At 45.4% G+C, this 26,351-nt stretch overlaps 1 protein-coding gene across 5 annotated transcripts in view; it reads left to right on the forward strand.

Annotated features, from left to right (window-relative positions):
• The window catches only part of LOC119161647 (low choriolytic enzyme), a 1,178,895-nt gene that overhangs the window by 458,328 nt on the left and 694,216 nt on the right, over window positions 1–26,351 (forward strand). The window contains exon 1 of one of the 5 annotated variants that reach the window (XM_075880928.1): window positions 20,714–21,302. The exons of the other annotated variants lie outside the window; for them this stretch is intronic. Within the exon in view, the coding sequence (XP_075737043.1) occupies window positions 21,182–21,302 (121 nt within the window). The 5' untranslated portion in view covers window positions 20,714–21,181. Of the gene's footprint in view, window positions 1–20,713; window positions 21,303–26,351 lie in introns of those variants that run through there. 5 annotated transcript variants of the gene reach the window in all.

Consider the following 26,351-nt stretch of genomic DNA (forward strand, 5'->3'; position numbering starts at 1 on the left):
CTAGACTGAGTGGTACCGCTTGCATCATCTGACTGCTATCTGGCCCGCGGGTTGAACGAGCTCACCGTGCGTTGCGTAAGACAGACCGGCGCCACCACTTGATGACGTCGTTGAGTTCACGGTGTCAGGTGGGCTTGTTCACTGGCCTTGACACAGATTGCCTTTGCAGATGTAATGGCGCTTGTTGTGAACTCTCAGGCGTAACAGCACATGAGATTGTTCGCCTGAGTCTGAGCGATGTGCAGGAACGACAACGACTTGTCTAGAATTCCTGCCATCGCGATGTCCACTTCAGTCCTAGTGACACAGTCCTTCTCTGGGCCTCGTCACGGCGAGTTGGCCTGGGCGAAAAGCTGATTTCGCCGTACTCGGGTCTGTACCATGCGGTTCGCCAAAATACTGACGTTACATATCAAATCGATCCTCTAAACACCACCGGCGTGCAATCGCGTTCTGACGTTGTTCACGTCACTCGGCTAAAGTGATATTACTTGGCTGAACCAAGCACCCAGACGGTGCCTTCGCCACCAGGGCTGATGCTACGGGGCTCCACAGATCAATATAATAGCAAAGAGGACGTTGTTTAGTGTGAGCTCGTGCAGACTGGATTTCTTATTGCATGTCCGCCTGTTTATCTAAAGTAATTTTATTTTTCAAATGTTTTCTCCCCAAATAAATATAAAAGGCTGGTCGACACAACCTTCAGTCACTGGGTAACAAGTATCACACTCAGCATGGAGAAAAGGCGGATGTTCCTGTCTCTCTCCACGACTGCCTGATGCTTCCGCCGCTCCCTAAAAATATGCACCTGCCGCACCACGTAAGCTGACGTAAGTGTGAGCTAGAGAGCTTCAAAAGAAGTATGTTAAAGGTAAGGACGTTGTATATATTGTTGCCGCGAGATATGGGGAAGGTGGAAAAACGCATGCAAATGTGGTCGTAGGCTACACGGCCAAATGCCTCGCGAGTGCCACGGTAAACACGGGACAACCTGAGTCAGCTGAAGAAGCCGTGATAGCCTTAGAACTCACCGCGATGCCGAATACAGAGATCGTGATAAGCAATTTGGAGTTGGCCATACTCGGTTTCGCGCGCGGCCGTGTCTTGACGAGGCAGCCCACGCCGCGGCTTCAGGTCTTATTGGCCGAGCCATGGCCCATTATTTGACTGCCGCCTCCCATTGCGAGAACGGAGGTTTGGGTCGGCTGTATCGAGACACTTCAACAAAAACACAAGCAACAAGAGTCACAGTGGTCGTGTAGTGATTTTGTAACAATGTTCCGAGACATCTGCTAGCATTACATGCTCGAAAGACGTAGGTTTTCGCCACCACACAATCAATAAACAGATGCGATGCCATAAGCTCTCGATTACTTTAAACCCATTCATATGGGTTTAAAGTAATCGAGAGCAAGCTCCTTCTTTAGCCTTCTTCGATTCGAGCGCAAGCTCTCGAATGGAAGAAGGCCAAAGGGTGGTGATTCCTCTGGACCGAAAATTGTGTGATTAAGGCCAGAAAGACTGAAAATAGTCGTGTTTATCGTATTTCTAACGCAAACGACCTGGCCATATTTACATAATCAGTGCGCCTGAACATCCTTTTTTTTCGTGTTTCTACCATGAACAGAGGCATGTTCTCGTGTGACAAAACGAAAGCATTGCTCCATGATAAACCGCCTCAATTTTCCTTCCTTCATTGCAATATTCGCAGTCTTCGTAAGCATCACGATGATCTGATCAACTTTCTTTCTATACTTGACCATAACTTTCCAATCATCTGTTTGTCGGAAACGTGGCTGACACAGGTAGATGGCCATCTATTTGATCTGCCAGGGTACATCAGTAAACATAGTTACCGTGGAAATCAGAGAAGTGGCGGATCTGCTATTTTTGTGAATTCGTCGATTGCGTACACCCGTCGTCTTGATCTTTCATTCCGAAATTTATTGTGCGAGTCTGTATGGTTAGAGATCGACCGGAATGTCTTGCCACTCAATAACAGGCCTACAATCTTGGCATCCATTTATCGTTCCCCGTCATCATCTTATTCGGACTTCTGTTCACAGCTAGAAGAAATACTTATTCTCTTAACCAATGAAAATAAGAACATCATCATTTGTGGTGACATCACTATAAACATACTTCCTCCTAGCTGTCAATCGCGCTCTGATTATATCAACTGCTTATTTAGCTATGGTTTCTCTTCGTTAATTGATGTTCCAACTAGGTGTGACACTGCCGGTTCTTGCACGTTAATAGGCAACATATTTTCATCATCAACCTCTGATTACACCACCAGAGTGATTGATTATTCCATTACAGATCATTATCCCCTGTTCTTCGTTCTTGGCATCGGAAAACGTGCACTGCACCGTCAATATACGAAAAATTTCTTCAATGAAGCTTTATTTGCACGAAAAGTGCATGACACATGCTGGAATAACGTTTTACGAGAAGATTGTCCTGAGAAGGCATATTCGATTTTTCTATCAACACTAACGAATTACATTAACGATTGCACAACCCATGTAACCCATAAGCACACATTCTCGTCTCCTAGGAATCCGTGGATTACAAATGCGCTGCTGCGCTCAATAATAAAGAAAAATAATCTTCACAAAAAGGTGAAATTGCAGCCTTTCAACGCATCTTTGCGAGCTAGATCTAAAAATTATAGCACATTCTTTCTAGCGTTCTCAAACGTGCAAAACGGGAATATTATGAACGGCGAATAATTGAAAACGGAACAAATACTCGGCGTAATTGGGAGCTAATTAAAGAATTTCTGAATGTTAGGGAGTCCGATGCCAGCATTAAAAAATAATTTACAAAGACAAGGAATACTCTACCGAAGCTGATATGTCAAATGTTTTCAGCGATCATTTTGCCGCGTGACAAAATACGCTCTCACTTAGCGTTCCAGCCCATCTTCCACGTAGCCCTCAGTCCTTCTTCCTTCGCCCGGTTTCTTCTTCAGAAGTTTTTAACGTAATTTCTTCCCTCAAAGTTACGGTACCAGGCCTGGACTCCATCCGGCCCTCTAGAATAAAACTGGTTGCTGCAGACATATTATTAGTTTTTGCAGATATTGCTAACAAAATTTTCAGAACCAGTATATTTCCTCAGTTGTTGAAACGTGGTAAAATAATTCCTGTGTACAAAAAAGGCTCTCGTGATAACAATAACAACTATCGCCCCATTTGCATTTTGCCATTTTTTGGCAAAGTCATTGAAAAGCTTATCTACAGTCGTCTGATGCACTATCTAAACAAATTTATTCTTCTTTCCCCACACCAGTTTGGCTTTAGGAATGGTTATTCAACGGAACAAGCATTGCTCAAATTCACGGATAACATTAAACAATTTATTGACGAAGGGTTCGTTGTAGGTGCCATATTCATTGATCTAACAAAGGCATTTGACACACTAGAACATTCTATTCTTCTGGATAAGCTCGAGTCTTTTGGTATGACTGGCCCAACTCTAAATCTTATTCGTAGCTACTTGTCTAACAGGCCACAAGTCGTATATCTTAATGGTCAATTTTCATCGACTAAATTAATTAACTGCGGTGTTCCCCAAGGTTCTATATTAGGTCCGTTGTTATTTCTACTATTCATAAATGACTTACCTAATACGCTTACGTTTTCTAAGTGTTTGCTATATGCTGATGACACGACCATTTACTCACCACATAAATCGCTCACTGCACTTCAAGACACACTTAATGCAGATCTTAACAACGTGCATTCATGGTGTAGAAATAACAAACTTCAGATTAATCCTACTAAAACAACTTTCGTACTCTTTCATAGCCCACAAACTGTGGTTTCTTCCTCCATAACTGTCTTTCTGGATAATTATACTTTACTGGCATCTGACAATGTTAAATTCGTCTGTGTTACTCTCGATAAACATCTTAAATACAATAGTCATGCCAATTCACTTCTAAAAAGGGTTTCATTTGGTATCCGCATTATCATTACAACACGTGCATTTTTTCAACCTCATGTTCTCATCTCACTTTATCATGCTTATATTAATAGCCATTTATCATACTGCTTATCATCATGGGGTAACACATACGCCATTCATCTCAAACCGCTTCAACGTCTTCAAAACCAGGCGATCAAGTTAATGACTTTTAGCCCATTCCGTTGCCATTCTCTACCTATCTATCAACATCTTCGAATCCTACCCATTCAACAATTGTTTTATCATAGATTGTCGCTCATCATATACCGTCTCATTCATCGCGAAATATCACTTGATAATATTCCTTTCCATATCTTCGTCAACAGCAATAATACCAGGTTTTCAGAGCGTAATAACTTCCTTTTACCTAAAATTAGATCAAACTATGGCAGATACACAGCACGCTTCTTTTGTGTTCATCCTTGAAATAATATCCCTCTTCATGTTAAGTCGTCTCATTCATTGCAGTCTTTTAAACATAACATGAAATGCATACTGTTAAGTTAGCCCCTTTTTCATTTGTAATAAAACATTTTCATTATTACTTCTACGTTGTCAATTCCTGCTTTTACGTATTCTTGTCGTTTTGTATAATGTTGTTCTGGTAAATAACTTTTTTGATTTGACTATTTATTGTTCTGTGTTGAATGGACTTTTTATTTTTGTTCGCACTTGTAGCTTTTGCTGCTGTTACTTACCTTTTATGTACCCCATTAACGATAGGAGGTCCCCCTGACAGTTTCTTACTTTGGGACCTCCTGACGCTGTATATATTATGTGAGCTCATTTTTTTTGTACTCATGTACTCAGCAATGAATAAACTTGAACTTGAATATCCAAGCCCAGCCATCTTACGCCAGTGCCATCCGAACTTATTCCCCATCGATACAGGTGAAGCATGTGGGCACCGAGCAACGCTGAGCAACATGCTCTGCAAATGTGCCGGTGACTACTGTCGTGAAAACACTGTCTCTCGCAATAGACCTGTTGCGGCTGTAAAATCCACACTACAGGCAACCTTAAAAATCTCCAGCTCACTCGTTCTCACCATCGCCCCTGTTGCAAGAGCCGCGGGGGACCTTCTTCATCGGCGCCGCCGCCACTGGAAGGCGGCCTTTTGAAACTTGGAGCCGAACGACCAGCACTCGGCCTTCCGACAGGCCGAGGATGCCGCCCGAGTTCAGAGACTCGCTGGCGCCGCCTGAAATCACCCAAACCCAATTGCATGGACGCGTGGAACGCGTGGAAGAGCTGCCTAGCTTCTTCCACGCGTTCGGTGAACACGTCAGCGCCTGTGTCGGTATCGTCCCATTCATGTAGCAACATCGCATCTGGCATTGTCCGTACCTCCCGTCCGTGAACCAAGCTGAATGGAGTCACGCGAGTCATTTCTTGTTTAGCCGTATCGTATGCGAACGTGATATGGGGTAACATTTTGTCCCAATTCTTATGTTGGACATCCACATACATCGACAGCATGTCTTCAATTGTCTTGTTGAGGCGCTCCGTTAGTCCATCTGTTTGCGGGTCGTACGCAATGGTCTTACGGTGCGTCGTTCTACTAAGCAGCAGGACGTGGTCTGAAAGAGCTGCCGTAAATGCTGTTCCGCGGTCTGTTATCACGATAGTCGGGGCACCGTGGCTCAGCACAATAGTTTCTATGAAAAATCTCGCCACTTCTACTGCGGTGCTCTTTTAGATAGCTTTTGTTTCGGCATACCCGGTTAGGTAGTTTGTTGCGACTATAATCGAGCGATTCTCTGCAGTAGAAGTAGGAAGGGATCCCAAAATATCCATTCCTATCTGGTCGAAAGGTGTACGTGGAACCTGAACTGGTTGCAGCTGACCGGCGGGTCTCTTTGGAGGGGACTTGCGTCGCTGGCAATCGAGACAAGTGTGAATGTAGTGCTTGACGGCTGTTGTGAGTCATGGCCAGTAGTATCCCTGCTGCACTCTTGCCAATGTGCGAGTGTAGCCTAAATGGCCAGACGTCGGCTTGTTGCGGCATGCTTGAAGCACTTCAGTACGAAGGGGTGCAGGAATCACGATCAAATAGGGAGCTCCGATGGATGAAAAGTTTGTTTCGTAGAGGGCGGCATTGCATAAGCAAAACGACGATAATGCCCTTGCAAAGACTCTGAGTGCCCTCGAAGAACGTCCGTCCACGTAAATAATCAAATCAAGCAAGTTAGGGTCACCTCGTTGTTGTTCGGCAATTGTGGACGCGTCGAGAGCACCAAGAAAGGCCATATCGTCAGCGTCAGAAAGAAAGGCTGACTGTACTGGTGATCGAGATATGCAGTCGGCGTCCGCATGTCGCTTCCCAGACTTGTGTATGGCCGTCATATCAAACTATTGTAACTTCAGACTCCACCGCGCTAATCGGCTGGTTGGATCTCCTAAATTAGTAAACCAACAGAGTGAATGATGGTCACTAATAACTTCGAAGGCGCGGCCATTCTAATATGGGCGAAATTTCAAAACTGCCCAGACCACAGCGAGGAATTCTTTATCAGTTGTTGAATAATTGGCCTCAGCGCGTATTATCGTCCTGCTTGCGTAGGTGATCACTCGTTCCGTGTCTTCTTGCCACTGCACATGCATAGCTCCGAGGCCTACATTGCTTGCGTCAGTGTGAAGCATTGTTGGCTCTTGCTCGTCGAAGTGGGCAAGCACTGGAGGTGTTTGAAGACGTTGGCGGAGGTCATTAAACGCTGCTTGCTGTTCCTAGTTCCACTTAAAGGTGGCGTCTTCTCTAGTGAGGCGAGTTAACGGCGACGTAATTTGTGTGAAGTCGCCGATAAACCGGATATAGTAGGCGCATAGGCCCAGAAAGCGCCTGACAGTTTTCTTATCGGACGGTACTGGGAACTGGGCCACGGCCGCTAGTTTTTCGGGATCAGGCCGAACGCCGGTGCAGCTGACGACATGATCCAGAAACAGCAGTTTTTCGAAAAGAAAGTGGCATTTCACTGGTTTCAATGTGAGGCCCACGGAGCGTATAACTCGTAAAACAACTTTCAGCCTTTTGATATGCTTGTCAAAAGTTGGGGAAAACACTATGAAGTCGTGTAGATATACTAACAGGTCTTCCATTTTAATCCTGAAAGTACATTGTTCATGAGCCTTTGAAAAGTAGCGGGCACTGAGCACAGACCGAAGGGCAGAACTTTAAATTTAGATAAACTATCCGGCGTCACAAAAGCGGTTTTTACCCGTTCTCTTGGGTCTACATCAATCTCCCAATATCCGCTTCGAGGTCCATTGAAGAAAAGTAGCAAGCGTTTTGAAGCATATCGAGGGAGTCATCAATACGTGAAAGCGGATACACATCTTTCTTAGTCACTTGATTCAGCTTCCTGTAGTCCACGCAAAAACGCAGAGTACCGTCCTTTTTCTTAACTAGTACTACAGGCGATGCCAACGGGCTCTGTGATGGCTGAATCACATCATCTTCAAGCATTTTAACGACTTCTTGCTGTATCACTTCCCCATTCATTGGAGCCACACGATAAGTATTCTGGTGTAAAGGCCTTGCTGCGTCATGGGTAATTATTCGATTATTTGTTAGCGGCGTTCGACCAACCCGTGATGTTGATGAAAAGCAGTCCTGGAATTCAACTAGCAGCTCAAGAAGTCTCGTTCGCTCGTCCCTTGACAATGTAGTAACAACGTTATGATTAGGTACTGATTCTTCTTGAGGTGCTTCGTCTAGTGCCGATAAACTGCCTTGGATTTCCGCAGTATTGTCAAAGTAGGCGACAGCTGTACCCCTCGGGAGGCGTCGGCACTCAGCACTGAAGTTAGTGAACAGCAAGTTTGTGCGTCCCGCACTGATAGTGACAAGACCTCAAGCAACTGAAATACCGTGGCTAAAGATCAGCGAACTTATAAGGTCGGCAATGCCGTCGCCGTCAAACGGCTCATCTCCTGCCACCGAAACAAGCGTACACGATCGTGGCGGCATGACCACATCGTCATCCATCAGACGTAAAGGCTCTGAACGAGACGTATGTCTCGGCTCTGAACAATCGACTAAAGCAGGGCTGTTGTTGCGAAGCGTCATGACACTGTCAAGAACGTTGATGACGACGCCATGTTTTTTTCAAGAAATTCATTCCTATGATCAGGTTTTTACAGCATGAAGCGAGAACGACGAACGTCGCCACGAAAGTAGGGTCACCAATGTCAAGCATTGCTGTGCACATTCCGACAGGCATCAGTAATTGGCCACCTGCCGTCCTTAAGTGAGGTCCCGTCCACGCTGTCTTCACTTTCTTGAGGCGTACGGCTAGGTCATCACTAGTAATAAAGAAGTCGGCCCCGTTGTCGAATAAAGCTATGACTTGCTGTCCATCCTTACGAACGGTAAGGCCTGGGGTCACACTTTCGTCGGTATTACGTCTTCTCGGCTCTACAGCGTTCTGAGGTGGGAGTAATGGGGGCTTTTTTTCTTCGTCTTGACAGCCTGCAACCTTACCCCCTGAGGTCACCGCCTTCAGTTTCCCTGGTGACGGCTGAGTGACCTCGCTCCTCTGGTGTCAGCGAAAGTGTGGCGCTGCAATGAAGGTGATTGGGCAGGAGAAGGAGAGGGTAGTCAATGTCGGAAACCCGGCTGGTAATCAGTTATAATCTTGTCATCATTATTACAGTGGCCGTCGAGGAGGGTCGAGGCACCAGAGGTCCTTGAGAACCGACATCGCCATGGTGGGATACGTAGTCGTTGGCATGTCGACTGTCAAACCGTGGCCTGAGAGGGCGAAAGGGATCAGCGCGGTGCCAGCTATAGCGGGCTATGTGGCCCACACCTCCACAGTTCAAACAGAGTGGACGCCTGTCGACAGTGCGCCAGGTGTCTATTCGTCGGAACTGTGGATGCCGTGACGACTCCTCACGTGACGAAGGCCATTTCAGGCTAGAAGAAGAGGACTGGTCGTTTGGGGGCTGGATGGGAGGGTGCAACAATGTCTCCCCTTTTGGTAGTGACCAAGGAACGGTTGCAGGTGGCGGGTAGTATGAAGGCGGAGCGGGTGGGAAGCTTCGAAGGGTGGCGGCGTACGTGATGGGACGTTGCTCGGGGGCAACATCAGCTGCTGAGAATGCTTGGCGGATCTTGTCGCGGTTGACTTGAGTGACAGACGCCGGGGGTATCCTCTACCAGAGTTCGCAACCTTTGCAGTTCTTCACGAACAATCTCTCTAATCATGTAACGTAATGAGCTATGATTGTCAAACGTCACAGTGGCGGTCTGAACTTTGGGGCTGCTGCACAAGCGGTCATATTGTCGGTAGCGTCGGTGAAGTGCCCGCTCGATAGCCGACGCTTTTTTTATGAAGTTCTATACAGTGCTTGGCGGGTTGCGCAGAAGTCCGGCGAATAGCTGCTTTTTCTCGCCACGCATGAGGTAGCGCAACTTCCTATCTTCAGTCATCTGCGGGTCAGCCCTCCGAAATAAACGTGTCATGTCATCGGCGAACATGGCGACCGTTTCATTGGGTTTTTGGCCCCTAGGTCTAGTAGTTGGTAGGCGTGGTTACGTCTGTCAACATTGGCAAAAGTTTCAACTATTTGCTGGTGAAAGTCGGTTCATGTGGACAGGCTGCCATTTCAGTTCTCGTACCAAGTACGAACGCTGTCATCAAGATAGAAGTAGGTCCGGCCGAGCTTTTCCTGAGCAGACCACTGGTTGATCTTCGCAACACGGTTATAGTGATCTAACCAGTCTTCTACATCTTCGTGTGCGCCACCACCAAAGCGCTCAGGCTCCAGCGATTGAAAAAAACGTTACCTGTGATGAAGCGGGAGGACTGGTGCCGAGAAGTACAGGCTGGGGGCTGGTGTTAGCCATTTCTAGACGTCTTATAGAAGGCTTCTGCGAGGAGTTGAAGTCTGGAGGAAGACCTCGTAGCCGACGACTGAATCGATGGACAGAGGTTGCAATGGGCACGTCCGGGCTGGATGAACGGCTCCCACTAGGAATGTGAAGCATCGGGCAGCGTAGCGGCCCAGCACCTCCACCACTGTTGCACTGCAACGCAAAGAAGGAGGAGGATGAGGTAAGTTTATTTACAGGAAGGCAGAGAGGTCAGCCTGAGCGATAGCTTGCTCTAGCCTGCTACTCTACACTGGGGGAAGGGAAAGGGGAAAAGAAAGGTTAATGGATGACGATGGTGAGATAGAGAGGTGAGTATGAAGTGTTCTTTCTAGCTGAGACACATTTCATAGCCGCGCACATAGTCCAGTTGTTTCCAAAAAGGTTATAACTGCTCTTGTGACCGCAGTTGCACTGTTGGTGTCTGGCCAAGGGCCCAACATGATCTCATCAGTTAATGACTTACTGCGATATAGTTAAGTAGAAGAAATCAGTGTTTGTCGTTCACGTGCGTATGCTGGACAGACACAAAATATGTGCTCAAGTGTTTCTGGCACATCACATTGTTCACAATTAGGACTGGTGCCACTGCGACCGATGATATGTGCGTAACGTCTGGTGTACGCTACACGAAGACGAATGCGGTGAATCCTACTTGTGAGTTGCCGTTTCAGTTTAGGGGGCATGCGGAACCTCATTTCCGGGTCCCATTTGTGAAGTCGCTGGTGTCGCCGTTCCGGTTTGGTCCAGTGTGAAAGTGTGTAGCTGCGCATCACGCAGCAAAGCATGGCGTTCGTGTCAGCTCGTGAAAACGCAATGCGTACTTCAAGAGCACTGCTTAAGGCATTTTTAGCTTCAGCGTCTGCCTCTTCGTTTCTCATCACGCCGCAATGAGCGGGAATCCACTGGAAAGTTATAAGATTACCATTTGTTGAAGCAACCTGAATAAGTTCTGTGATTTCTGTTGCCAAGCTGTAATACGGACCTTGCTTCATGATGCAATTAATGGTTTGCAAAGCGGGTTTGGCATCACAAAAAATCGTCCAGGCTCGAGGTCGCTCTCCGGAAATAAATCTTATTGCCTCCCGGATAGTGACAAGCTCTGCGGCAGTTGTCGTGGTTTTATGATCCACTTTGAATTGTCGAGCGATATCCATGTCGGGGATGACAAAGGCTGCAGCAGAGGTGTTTAGCGAGGTGGATCCGTCGGTTTACACGCGCAGAGAAACACTGTACGTTGTATAAATGTGATTTAGGGTCAGCTGTCTGAGGCCAACAGAATAAATGAGCGACATCTTCGTGATTCCAGGTGTCGTAAAAGAAACAGGTGGTTTAGGCAGAACCCATGGAGGCGCTGCAGGGGCATTTGGCGGAGGAAACCTTGATGATTCAATATTTTCATGCCGCGATATTACTCTTTAAAAACTGGAACCTGGGTGATTGACGGGTTGTACTGACAGTGGGTGCTGTCTGTGTCTGCTCAGCAATCGGAGGTGAACTCTAAGTGGCTCGCAGAGCATGTATACACTGATGGGACAAGTTCGAGCCTCTGCGATTGTCTCATTTGTTGAAGTACAGCGCGGTAGACCCAAGCATCTTCGTAAGCATTGAGCTAGAACACTCTCTAACGTCTTCACACAACTAGGTCTCATAATGGAGAGCACCGGCATGCTGTATCGAACGTATCCTACAAATGGAGCATTGTACAATTGAAGTAGCGATGATTTTGACGGGCCCCATCTTGCTCCTGCTTCGTGGCGAAGAACGAGAGCACGCAGCCGCAACGCATAACTTCAGACCAGGCAACCTGTTCCAAAAAAAAGAGGTTGATGCTTGGCGACATTGAAAATCGAGTCCATGGTGTCTCTCATAACCATATGGTGGTTTTGGAACATTAAACGCCACTTATCATCAAATCGAGTCCAGTACCTCCCAGATTGTAGTTGGGCGCTGTAATCACTCGTCCACTGCTGCAGTGCTCAAGGCAGGAGCTTGCCACAGCAGCGTTTACCCTTTTATTATACATAGTCATTGCCTCGAAAGATTCTAAATGCGAAACGTTCGCAGAAACTTGGTCAAAATAAGAAAAAGAGTCGGAAGCTGTGCGCCTAAGGAGAGTAGAGGGAAGAAGCCACCAAGTTTGTCTCTACTACTATGCGCTTTAAACCTGCGTATGACAACGCTAATCAATTATCTTGAATTCACTGTCACCAGTGCCATTTTCACTGAACATGGGCATTTTGTTTTCATTATTGTTATTTAGGCAAAGTTTCTCTATTCAATGCACAACTTAATCGGCTAGCGCAAAAAAAAAGAAGTACAAAAAGTAGACACTTTGACACAACGCTGTGTCCAGTTGACTGCCTTGTGTATTGTACTTAAATTTTTGCAGCAGGAAATTCTAACTCGTAAGGTGCGTAAGCTGTCGCACGCAATGGTTCATTGTCGAGATAAGTATGATACAACTAACGCTATGGGCGAGCGCAATGACGTAGCCACATGTGAAACGTGTAAAAAACAGGATGCCCAGTGAGTGTGCGACCCACCGGTTAGGCAGACTGATAACAGAAATTTACTGGTGAAACTGACGCGTACTCCATCTTTTGTTAACTGCAGCAAGCATATCATTTTCAACGCTTGGCGGCACTGACTTAAGCCCAAGCGAGCCGAGGCCACCCGTAGCGAGTTAAAGGTGCTGACGCATGTACTCTCGATACTAGACGCTTCTCGTGCTACCTTGCTATCATCAGCACAATATTATTTCTTTTCTTGTCGTTTGATCGGTTTTCGTGGATCCTCTTAGCCCTCACAAGTGCCGGGTAAGTAAAATTAGTGCCATTTCTATCGTACTCCCTGGAGATAAGAAAATTCTTGCCTGAACATGCGCAGCCACGAGAAAGCTTTATGAGTTCGGCCTATTGTTATATCGACACCCGTTAATTAGGAATGTCAGATAACTCGGATGCGTGTTCTGGTCCCGGGCAGCAGATGCATTGTTTAATGCCATCATTACTTCAGTTACAATGTTCAAAACTCGGTTAGATTGGACGATTCTCGAAGCACGCCTGGCACGAAGAGCCGAAAATGTGCGACGCAAAACAACGAAAATTGTGTTCGTGGTCAACCGAGTCATCGCCATCACTATGAGTGCGAACCATACGATAACAACGCCAACGATGCTCCTGATCAGCATGTTTCGGGTTGATTGATTGATTGATATGTGGGGTTTAACGTCCCAAAAACACCATATGATTATGAGAGAAGCCGTAGTGGAGGGCTCCGGAAATTTAGACCACCTGGGGTTCTTTATCGTGCGCCCAAGCATGTTTCGGGTTATTTAAAATGCGATGGTTAAGCGTCGCGGTCACATTATAAACAAAGGCGCCAGTGGCGAGAACTGCAGCTTTTACATAGCTCATTTTCGAAGTGCAAGATTTAGGCATTAATCAAATAATTGATGATGTAAGTAATTTGGTAAATGTTTTATTACTAAATTTGATTATTTGAATATTGTTTCTTTCTGACATTTTGTCAAGTCTCGTGATATTTTAAGTGACAACTTTTCACAGTTGGCCTAATCGGCATACAACATAACAAAATGATTATTAGCATCCTTCTCACCTTAACGCTAATGATTGCGCATTATGATACATATTGGTCTATCAATGTAAGTGTATCAATTCTTTGTCTCGCCATCATTCTAATTTACCACTCTATTTTTGCCATGGCCATTGCTCAGTTGTAGGCGATTGTAGCATACCAGCTCCGCCCAACCCGCCTTCTGATATATTTCATTTTGATTCGTTCCTAAGCTGCAATCTTTTATTTCCTACCGAGTAAAATATAAATGTGATACAAAACAGTGAAAAAACAAAACAAAAGTGAACATTACTATAAGACACTTCTTGGACAGCTTTTTAGTGCCATTAAATTTTTTTAGTACCAAAAAATTTAAATTTTAGTGCCATTAAATGATGACATTTACATAAAACGCCTGAAAACAAGGCCGTATACACTGCACGCGAATCAGACTGATAATTAATCAAAGACAAGCATACCCTAGTTGGGGCTGCGAAATGGTGAAACAGTGCAGTGGCAATAACGAACACTAGCAAAAAATAATAAGCAAGTAGATGATGCTCTCGCACGCCAGGAATTTACAGAAAACAACAAACCTCACTACTGAGGGCTCCTGCTGCGCCTTGTTGCTTTAACTCAACGAAGCCGTTTCTCTGAAAACACACGGACAAAAGATGAGGTCCCTGGGAAGAGGAACCAGCTTTTAGAACGAATAAGAATTAGTGTGCCTGTGTGAATGTGAATTTGAATAAGGATGTGAACGAATGTGTTTGTGAACGAAGGTGAATATGACATTTATCATTTTGAAAGACAGTATCTTGAGTAATGGAAAATTGACTTCATTTTCAAGATAAGTTACACAATGCTGAGTGGCTGTTGGTTACATAGAGAGGTACATAGGATTTATTGGTGAGACAGTTAAGCCTTCATGAATGGGGTTTTTAACATCGTAATTTTAGCCATAACCACCTTTCATTACAGGATGACTCTTTGGCAACTAAAAAAATGGGCGTGCGGCAGGTGACATCTTTAGTTTTCACCGCTGGCTCAATTGCAATAATACGTGCAGGTTTATCCCACATCGCAATAAAATTTCGAATTTTTCGGGAAGAAAGTCTACACCTCGCTACTCTTGCAAGTGCTTGCCGGCACGATATCACAAATAAAACTAGTTTTCACACCAAACTATAATAATAATGAAACACGGAAAGCAAGCAAGCAAACAATATGTGTTATTGGCTGATGGTTAACCAGCACACCATTTCAAAAGGGACGCGGGAATAAGTGAATGCAGTAGGCTATGAGTGGAGAGAAGAAGGCCAGTGCATTTTTGCCTCGTAGGTATGGGGTCGCCTTTTGCCCAATTGAAATTCTGGGGACGGCTTCGACGTGGAGTCCGTCGCCAAAATAGACAAGGGCGAGCTCAATCCAGTCTCTGTGGGGCAGGTCAGCCGCCCGCTTGAGGCTCGTTCTACGAGCGTACATATATGTGTTGTAGTGAAAAAAAATTGGTACATCTCACGTAAAGTGAGAATCGATGATATGCGGAGACAAAATGAGGAAGGTTGATATGTTACTTCAAAAGGAAGGCAACGTTACGAGACGGGCGTAAGTTTTGCCGTACATAACTTCCATGTCATGAAGATAATGTTTGCATGCGTCATTTACATTTGTCGCCAATTCAGGTCCCAGATTTCGGATTTGGATGTAGGGCTAGCGTAATGGCCGCGAGCGAGCTATGAGCGTTGCATGTAGTCACGTTTTACATGACACAAATGCCATGATCATCATGTTTGGTCGTGTCATTTACTTTCGTCTATTCACGTCACGTGACACCACATGGGATATATGTAGAGCTATCGAAAGGGCCCAGAGTGCATGTAGTCATGTTTTTACATGACACGCATCTCATCATTTTCACTGGTATAGCGCACCACGACAAGGACACACACAAAGGAGAGATTCACACACACATAGCGCTGTGTGTGTGTACATCTCTCCTTTGTGTGTGTCCTTGTCGTGGTGCGCTATACCAGTGAAATTGTGAATCTCAACCAACTAGCCCGGCAACGTGCCTTAGCAAAACGCATCTTATGATTATCATGTTTGGACGACTCACTTACCTCCGACCCGCAGGGCGCGGGTTCGTATCCCGGCTGCGGCGGCTGCATTTCCGATGGAGGCGGAAATGTTGTAGGCCCATGTGCTCAGATTTGGGTGCACGTTAAAGAACCCCAGGTGGTATAAATTTCCGGAGCCCTCCACTACGGTGTCTCTCATAATCATACAGTGGTTTTGGGACGTTAAACCCCACATATCAATCAATCACTTACCTCCGTCGCCCATTCACGTCACGTAATACAAAATTTGGTTTATGAGAAGCTAGTGAAACGACCACGAGCGCACGATGAGTGTGGCGTGTAGTCATGACCTAAATGACATGCATGTCACGATTTTCATGTTGGGATCTGTCACTTGTGTTCGCCATGTGGTCTTGTCACACTATACTAGTTTTGCAACATCACAAGAAAACAATACCACCACAGCAGCAGCAAGACAATAACGTGAAAATCATGACATTCATGACATGTCATAATTTTCATGTTATCGCTAATCACTTTTGGTTGTCATACAGTCATGTTATTTCATGCCACTTTCGGTATAGATTCCATTATTGAAACGGCCAGGAGAGCTAGAAGCCGTAGGCGGCTAGACAGACAGACAGATAGATAGATAAATAAATAGATAGATAGATAGATAGATAGATAGATAGATAGATAGATAGATAGATAGATAGATAGATAGATTTGCTGAAAGTCACCGAAGTTCGCTAAGAAACGCTGCGCAGCCCCGCCGCGGTGGTCTAGTGGCTAAGGTACTCGGCCGCTGACCCGCAGGTTGCGTGTTCGAGTCCCGGTGGCGGCGGCTGCATTTAGATGAAGGCGGAAATGTTGTAGGCCCGTCTGATCAGATTTGGGTGCACGTTAAAGAACCCCAGGTGGTCGAAATTCCCGAAGACCTCCACTACGGCGTCTCTCATAATCATATGGTGGTTTTGGGACGTTAAACCCTACACATCGAAATATCATGCCTGACATCTTCATTATTCTCATTAAAACGTAAAACTAAGGGGCATTTAATTAACAATTTTGTCTACCCTACTACTTCGCAATGTGCGGTTGCCACTTCCGAGTGTTTCATTTTTGCCCATTTAGATACTTGTTCACACGTGTAGCTGTTCGTGCCACTATTTCTTGTTTGAATTATTTTTTGCGATTTCTTTTATCAGACTTTTTTGAAATTATTTGATCATTTACGTTTGTAATTGTCAAGGTTGGCTTCTTTATTTTTATCAATGAATATATTACTCTTTATTAGCAAAGCTGTACAATATATATACAATAAATGACTCACTGTTCACCTAGTTTCCTGTAAACCCCCATGTATGCTTTGTTAGGAGGTCCTCCTGACAGTTATCGCTCCAGGACCTCTGAAGTTGCACTTTCTGTCCACCTTGTAATCTCATCACATTTGGTGAAAGAAATTTCCACTATTGAAAAAAAAGAGAAAAAAAACTGATCAAACTGTTGGCGAACCCCTTGGTGTGACGAGAGGGGAGGAATGAGCTTATAAATAATTTTACAGCAGTGCACGTGAGATAAGGGGTGCCTTCTATTTCACTGCGTGGTTCCCGTAGCAAGACCTAGATCTTGAAAAAAGTCATAACTAGCCTCTCAAATTTTCCTGGTGGGCAATGGTGTCGCAGATTTTCTCAGGTGGGTCTGCGGAATCCCATTTCAAAACCATTGGCGTATACAAATTCTCATATGCTTCGATCACGCGGCCGATGAATTCAGCCCTAATTTTGATATGCCGTATTTAGCAATACAGAATACCCACTCTAAGAGCCTACGTTCCATCGGTCGCCCTCACTGACTACCTGATTGCCGCGGAAGAGGCCGGTCTGGGGCGATCGACCGCAATCCGGCGTTTTTCATTGTGCCACGGTCAATGCGCCCTTCCGCTAGCAGAAAAGTCGCGAAGAGCCTGCTCATCTCGGCGGCTTTTGCTCTGGCGATACTCAGTTCTCTTGACCCCTACGTAAACACTGCCGAGAGGGTAGACGCCAAAATATCAAAAGGTCAAAGACGTATGAGCGCTTATTTTACGTATTCTGTGAGCAGGTAGCGGCTGTGAACTACTTTACGCATTTGTTTTGTCTCGTAATATTATTTCGCCTGCGAAAGCTTCCCCTATTTCGAGTGCATCTACAGAGATGTCCGGGAGGGCTTCCGCGTGTTGTATTCGTGGTGTGTCGACGGCCAAACTTTCGACGATCGTACCATAATTGTCCTTCTGAACAAGGAAGGCGAGGTGCGTGCAATAGGGAGCGGCTACGCAATTTCACACTCTCGTTGGTTGAAGATCGATCGTGAGAACAGCAGTGCAAAATTTTAGACAACATAGAGGAACAACAATGCACACAGTAAAGGCGCCTAACTTCAACTTCGTCATTTCTTATTGTACAGTTCATATTTGATGCCCCGACAAGCCACGCATGTGCAGGCAAAGGAAGTTTTTGTTCAAAACGTGTAACGGTATCATGTACAAATAAAAAATCAAATAAAAAATTTGAGTATTACTGAGCTGAACACTAAATATTCAGAGAAAAAGACGCTCTCGATATTAATACGAAAGTATATTACGGATGACCAAGAACAAAGGATCTGTTGTAGCACAAATTAAACTTTTTCTATTTTGCATTGTAAAATACCATGCAAGGCTTTCTGTACCACAGCAGCTTTCTACCCTTGTTGACCTGCTGCGCACCTCTATGTTTGTCCTATCGGAAAGTGTTCCATTTAAAAGCTTATTTTCGGCGGTGAAGCTCCTCTTAGTATAACCTTATCATCCGTAACGCGTAACCAAGAGAAGAGACGAGAAAGAAAAGAAGGCAGTATCCCCCGAACAATATAATAGTGGGCGTTGTCTTATAGAAGTATACACAAACGGCAGTTGAGTGAGGATATTCAAGATGACACTGTATCGCTACTCTCCGATTGGCTGCTGCCTGGGCTGTGCTTCGGTACGCGGAGAAGGAGTGCCGTTTTCAGTCTCCTGGATAGTAGTCGTACGTTGCGGATTGTTGGTGGGGCATGGATGAAGCAGAGCAGCGGGCGGGTTGAAGACGCTTGCGCTCGGCTTCCTTGGTTGCGTCTCGTCGGTGTTACCCACGCGCCGTCTGCATTCTTGAACGCGGTTGGATGCATAGACTCATGCAGGGACGGGCGGACACACGGACGCTTCGCCCACTCACCGTCATTCACTCCATGAATATGCTGCGATTTTTTGTCGAGTACTTGGTATGTGCGTCAACATCACCAGCGGCCACTGTTGATTGATTGATATCTGGGGTTTAACGTCCCAAAACCACTACATGATTATGAGAGACGCCGTAGTGGAGGGCTCCGGAAATTTAGACCACCTGGGGTTCTTTAACGTGCACCCAAATCTGAGCACACGGGCCTACAACATTTCCACCTCCATCGGAAATGCAGCCACCGCAGCCGCGATTTGAACCCGCGCCCTGCGGGTCAGCAGCCGAGTACCTTAGCCACTAGACCACCGCGGCGGGGCAGCCAGCGGCCACTGTGGTTAAAAGTCTTATCCCATGTTCCGCAAATCAAGCTGGTGCTCTTCTTGCTCCAGCCGTATTATGTCAGCAAACTTCTCAATTTTATCTGCCCACCTATTTCCTCCTGTAGCACTTTCTTTCTTTTGAAATTTAGACTGACTCTTGATGAGCAGCGGTTATCCTCCATGATAATGATGGTAACAATGATGATGATGATGACATGTGTCATAGATATGACACTAACAACACAAAGCGACCTTCAAGCTCCACTTTAATATACCTAACTGTAAGAAAAAGCCGTTTTTCTTGGCTGGCTTCTGCCTTCCTTTATCAGCTAGCTGCAGTTTTGTGCTTTTGATGTATTCTCATATCACAGTATGCAACCTTCAACCAACATTCCTTGTGCAAAAACCAAAATTCGAATGTTGCTTTTTGTTGTGAGTCTAAGTCTAGTTGCCTCTTTTGCCTACGATTTCCGCAGATGCATAAGATGATTTTGATTGATATGTGGGGTTTAACGTCCCAAAACCACTTCATGATTATGAGAGACGCCGTAGTGGAAGGCTCCGGAAATTTAGACCACCTGGGGTTCTTTAACGTGCACCCAAATCTGAGTACACGGGCCTACAACATTTCCGCCTCCATCGGAAATGCATCCGCCGCAGCCGGGATTCGAACCCGCGCCCTGCGGGTCAGCAGCCGAGTACCTTAGCCACTAGACCACCGCGGCGGGGCACATAAGATGATTTTGAAGCGTGAGGAGCATGGTACAATAATTTTTGTTCCGCTTTACAAATCAGATAGATTTAGACAAATCAACCTATTCTTTTGTTCGTCCGGGCCCATATAAGGTGCTTCAGCCCTTCTAGTCATCCGGACATTACTTAACAAAACAAATCAGCGTGACAGTCCTTTGGCGAAGACGAAAATGTGATGGAGTTGCAAAGGTTTTCCTAAAAGGTAACCTATTTTTTCACACCAAGATGACCAGCGGTTTTTGTGAAGGGCCACGGCAGCCCCAGTTTAACTTAATCTACATGCATGTCCCTCCTGCTTGGGCGAGTTTCTTGGGTTGCTATTTATTGTAAGAAATAAAATTAAGTACAATAAAATAAAAATGGCCTTGTGAATGTTCGTTTGTTAGAACATTTTCTAAAAAAAATTAAATCGCATGATCTCCAAGGCAGCTGAGTGGCACCGAGGGTTAAAACTAGATGATTAAAATGTAACATGTAAATTGTATGAAGCATGTACATAATACTAATGTAATATATTTCCCCCTGTATTTGAAAAAGAGTTACCCATGCATTGATGAAGCTGTAAGATTGAAATATGCTTGAAGTACTATCTGAAGATGTGCGCCTGTAGTAAGCATTTTTCTGTTTACAGTGTAGCACCACGACTCGCACATCCGTATATGAGGCACTGTCAATTGAATAGACAGCTTAACACTCATTACAGGCATTCGGTGAATGCAAAGATCACTGCCAATCATACACCGCTTCTCAAAAGCACAAAACATTCGTTATATAGCCTGAATTAATACACGCATATAAAAATGCATAAATTCGTTCGCGAAAGCTGTATATCACGAACAAAAAACGAGAGTGCTTTGGTATGTATCTAGAGCGACGGCTCAAGACAAGTGAGAGAAAAAGTACTAATGTGAGAGATAAGCGATTCATGCAGCCCATACTTCTTGTGATTCGCTCATCGAGCTGCATAAGTAAGAAGATAATGCTCTCTTGTGCGGCAACCAAGTTCGCAACAACCGATTTCACCATGTGGAAATGCGTGGGACACTGCCCTCCTTCTAGAGCGCTGGTTTTCTAGTTTGTTTGCACACCCATTACTACTGCAATAGGTGTAATCTGAGAGCGCAGTCCAAAGGTACGGCTGCGGCGCGTCGTCAGCCGTGGGCATACCGCGTACTTCTCCGATATCGCGGGCCTTCTCTCCTATCTCCTGCGTTAATGCGATTGACGTGACGTCAAGCGGCCGCGCAGATTCCTGACGTTCAGCGACGCCCCCAACTCATCTCGATCGGAGCTGAGGAAACGAAGCTCTGAGCGACCATCATTGTTCTTTAGATTAGGGCATGCTCCGTGACTGTTGTGCCAATGCCCGCTCTTCTTCCTTGGCATACCATTCTGTGCACCGCTCTGCTGCGGTTTTGCGTCGTTTCCGGCCGGCCGGTGCACATGAGGCCACCTTGCTTCGTATACAACCCCAACAACACAGGTGAGGCTTCTCCTGGAGTCCTTTCGCTTATCGCTGCCTGCCTTGCACGTGCTGCGTGGACGTCAACAGTGCGTGCAAGACAGTGGCCTTCAGTTCATTGGCCTTCAATTATCGCTTTTATGGCACTCACTCAGCTACAGCTCCTCCTTTGGTCGTGGGAATTCAAGATTTCTCAGAAAGAAACATACCAGAACAATTGTACCTGCCTTTGATGTGAAAGTCCGGTAGTGTAATTTATGTATCGCTGGTTGCGGGCGTTCAATGCTGCTGGTCATGGTATTACTATATACCGACATCGGTCATGGTTATGCTCGACTACCAGACCGTCACAGTCGTCTAGTGGCTATGGTACTCGGCTGATGACCCGCAGGTCACGGAGTTGAGTTTCGGCTGCGGCGGCTGCATTTTCGATGGAGGCGAAAATACTGTAGAACCTTGAACTCAGATTTGGGTGCACGTTAAAGAACCCCAGGTGGTCGAAATTTCTGCAGCCCTTCACTGCGGCGCCTCTCATGATCATATGGCGGTTTCGGAACGTTAAACCCCACATATCAAAATATCATGCTTGACTAGCAATGTCAGCAGCTGCATTTAAAGAGTGTATGAAGCTTCGCACGCCAGAACACTGTAGGGTGCTGACGGTTTGTATTTTGGCAAAGCGACAGTGCGTCTCTCGTCATGCAGGCGCGGCCACTAGACGGTAAGATTAATCTATTCCTAATATAATTATTCATAAGGTTGAGTTTACGGACAGGTAAAAAAGACAATTTTTACAAAAAAAGTTCGCTTCTCGTCTTGAATTGACCAAGTTCTCCTCTAGTCGTATAGTCTTTATGTCGCGGTCACTTTAGGCCGCCTCGAAATTCAAGAATTCTTTCCTATAGATACAAGTATACGTCGCTCTTTATTTACAGCTTAAGGCTCAGAGTGATGAGGTTGGTAATTAAAACTCTGCGGGCCCTTTCCTTCCCTAGGATATCTGCATCTGACACTCGCCATGTCGTATCTGTTCTGCACGTGCTTATCGTTGATTGCGAACTGTAAGTTCGAAACATTGGAAAACAATGATTTATGGTTAGTGTCATTCGTAGCTTGCAGTCGAACAGAATACCTGGCTGTAGGTAATTTTAGACGCCATTTCTAGAGCTGGACGTTTCTGTATTCTACCAGCCGATCTGGAGAAACAAAAAACTAATTTCACTAACTTTTACAGCGAAGGCTGTTATGAGATCACTTTTCGGGTCACGCGCAGTCGTTTTTGTCCACCACCGCCAATGTCCGTAACCACATCGCGCGAAAATAAAAATAAAAACTTGCACTACTGACACAGTGGGGCTTAAACTCGGGTCCGCTAGGTGCCAGCGCAACATGCCAGTGCTTGTAAATTGATGTCAAACTTGCCTTAGGCAGGCACGACCTAGCACCATTGGCACTGGGGGATTTGAACCCCGGTCTGCTGGGTCCCAGCCCAGTATTCCGCCACTGAGCTACTGCGTTGCTTGTGACTTGTTGTCAAACTTGCCTTAGGCAGGCTTCATTTTAGGAAAGTAATCACGTTAACACGACTTATAAAGCGCTTTAAAAAAGCGAAAGAACAAGCACTCGTCACACATTGCGAATAGCGTAACGAGAGGTTCGTCGGATACTCCACCCCATTACAAAAGCTTGTTCTTGTTTCCCTCTTAACTGTGGCACATACCCACTTCAGCCATAATTCCTCATCGTCGTCAGCCACAGCATGGACAATTAGCACAAAATCATTTGCAAGTGTTTAGCGGATGCCATGCTTCTCAGAAGAATGGCGAAAAATAGCATAGCGAATGCCAGCCTACTACCCAAAAGTTTATTAATAATACCCTAGTGGGTACCAAGCAAGTGTGTTTGCAGTAGTTACCCATTGAGTGTTTAAAAAAAGCTCTAAACGGTGTCTCTTCTAGCTTTCGCTGTGACTGTGCTGCGCCTACCACGCGAGCCTGGCGTTTTTTACGTGTCTGTATTCACCTTACCCGCCGCGTTGGTCTAGTAGCTAAGGGAGTCGGCTATTGACCCGCAGGTCACGAGAACGAATCGGGGCTGCAGGCGGCAGCATTTCCAATGAAGGCGGAAATGCTTCAGACCCGTCAGCAAAAACTATACTTGCGTGCATCTTAAAGAACCCCAGTGGGTCGAAATCTCCGGAGCCCTCACCTATGGCGTCTCCCATAATTATGTGATGGGTTTGGAACATTAAACTCCAGCTACAAGGTATTTGTATAGCCCCTAAGAATTCTTAAAATTACCAGTTATATATAGATCAATCAATTGTTGAAGGAAGACACAATGTACTGAGCCCATGAAGTGAAATTACGATTTCATTTCATATATTGAGTATATTTCTTCTAAAGGATTACGTGCGATTGGTTTGCTGAGGCGCATCAACAATGAATATGTATGTCCTCCGAATAATAGAGTTCAGATGAGTGTTGCTCTATGGGGGCCCACTTAAAAATTGCGCCTTCTACTATCTATTGAACGTGAGACATTGCGCCTATGCTCAGGCCTCTCTAAGTTTGTTGGTAATAATGTTCTTTATTATGAAGCATATCTGCCCTCTCTACAAACCAGGTTTTGCATAATAACTGTTCAAACACTCCTAAACATACATGCCTCCTCACATAGACGCTCACAATATGTATTTATAAGCGAGCTGTTCATATATTTTATTGTCGGTGGTCTCGGCTACACTGACCTCAAATAGTTAGTGTGCAGATCCTAATAGAGTCATTATGAGTAAAACTTTGTGATGCGAGTTTCTCACAGGTACGGAATCCTATAGAAAAATGAAATTTATTGATATACTTGCAAAAAATACTAAACCTTTGCCGATGAAACAGTTATTTTGGTTGCTTGAAGGCGCCTTAATAGCCTCCAGATAAGTTCAGATATACCTTCAGATGCTTTCGTTAATGCCGCGAAAGCAGGAGTGGCCATCTATGAAACAGCATAAAGTTCGTCTTCTCGCTGCGACTGCCCAATTTTACGCCGATGTTCTACGTCGAATTAACGGCAGTGATTCTGGCCATATACGCAAGACCCTACACATACTTCTTCGGTAGTTACAATGACAAATTTTTATCGGCTTGGACTGCTCTCACAATGCCAAAGGCATCGCCTTGTTTGTCAGAATTTTATATCTATATATCCCAGCATTCTCGATCATCTATTTGGTTTGGTTGTCATGTCACACTGGACTAACACTGAATGAAGCAGCAGACACACTCGCAGCCGCATCAATTCAGGGCGCTGTCCTGAACATTCTGAGACCCTGCCGGCTGTATACAATCGAGCGATTTTGAAATTTGCGTTTATGACAGGAACAAACCAAATATTCTGTCCTAAATGGCGCAGATTTTCAACACCGTGGGTGTCAGTGATTTAGCTCATGGTGTGCAACTTGACAGTTGGAAGTGTCATTTACTAAACTGCGATGCAAGATTCCTCATTAATACTTTTATTTATACAGACGTGCTTTTGTTTTTCCCCCCAATGTTACTATTGGACACAAGCAGAAACTACAGAGAACTTTTTCACAGAATGCCGCAGCTATCGAAATTTGGAGCGAAAATTTCTGACACTAGCTTTCTGAGAACGTGTGCTTGAGTTGTCTGAAACGGTATTACTCTCCCTCTAGCGGCGTTGTCACTGGGTCATTGCAACAGGGACATATATGAAGCGGTATATAATTATATAAAAGAATCACAAGCACAGCCATGACTACGTCTGTGTCGGTGCGATTGGCCGGCCTTGCTCTGCGGCGCCACATATGCACCTTGCGGCTGTTGCAGGTTGTGACGTCGCGTGCACAGTAGCATACGCGGCCTTATGACGGATTCCACAGGGAGAACAGGAGTACTCAAAAGCCCTCTGAAAGTGCTCTCTTCGAAGCCTGCGTGTTTCAGTGATTGAACAGGTACAGGAGCGCAGTCATCCACTGGTAGAGTGAGAGTGCCACTGTCCACTGTCGCCCATTCGGTAAGTTTAGCAAGACAGCCTGAATATCTGTGGAGGCTTCTCTCCAGCCGGGAATGTGCCCACAACCGTTTCTGTTCATCAGAAACACTTCACTGTGTTTACAAAGTGCCCCCACTTGCTTTCTCTGCTTGGGCCTACGTGGACCATTGCGAACCTGCAAGGGTGGTAGAAACCAAAACACAAAAGGTTCGCAACCCCTCAAAGAGGTGCGCCCGTGCGGCTGCCGCAAAAAAGGAGCAAAATGAGGAGATCATGGCTCTTAGGCGAAAGCTTTTCACTGTTTAGAAGGAGAGAATCGAAGTGCTCTGCCGAGCTCTCTCCTAGGCTGTTATTTATGGAATCGCTGAAGTAATGAGTGCTGGGTAATAAACAAGTGCAATTACGTGAGAGAGATGACTCTTACGAGAGATGGTGGATGACTGTGCTCTCTAATTACCCTCACGACAGAATCCTCTCTCGACAAAGGCGGCTATTATCTATGCGTAAAAAAAGCGACTATGAGCAATCTGGATTTAAAAAGTGTTTTCATGATAGCACAGCGGCCATTTAGTTGGGAAACTTTACAGGCCGATGAACATAAGGTAGAACCTGGAAGATACCCAGCTGATTGGAAAAATAAACTGCGCTTAAGACAAGTCGCCAAAATAGAAAGATAATCACGGACTAACAACTCGTTCAGTTTACTAATATTCTTGTTTGTCGTCTTCAGCGCAGTTTATTTTTCCTATTATGTCCTACTAACTAGCGCCCGACACAAGCTTCTCGGGCCCAGTCGATTTCGCCCGAAAACAGCGTTCCAGGGACTGTCGAAAAGTAAATAAATAGAAAATAAATAAATCATAATAAGTTCCCCGATTAAGAAAGGTTCCTGAATTTTAATGGTGATCATGGAGCAAATGTTTTACAATTTCCTGTTTTTGAAGCAGTTGAGCTTATTGTCAAGTGTTAATGGCGAATCTTGGCTCTCACGCCTGTCTATAGCTGCGACGTCAACGCGGATCATTTGTGCTTCAGCATATGACGCGCGTGACTTGAAGC

The sequence above is a fragment of the Rhipicephalus microplus genome, chromosome X (assembly GCF_043290135.1).
Source record: "Rhipicephalus microplus isolate Deutch F79 chromosome X, USDA_Rmic, whole genome shotgun sequence".
NCBI lineage: Eukaryota > Metazoa > Arthropoda > Arachnida > Ixodida > Ixodidae > Rhipicephalus > Rhipicephalus microplus.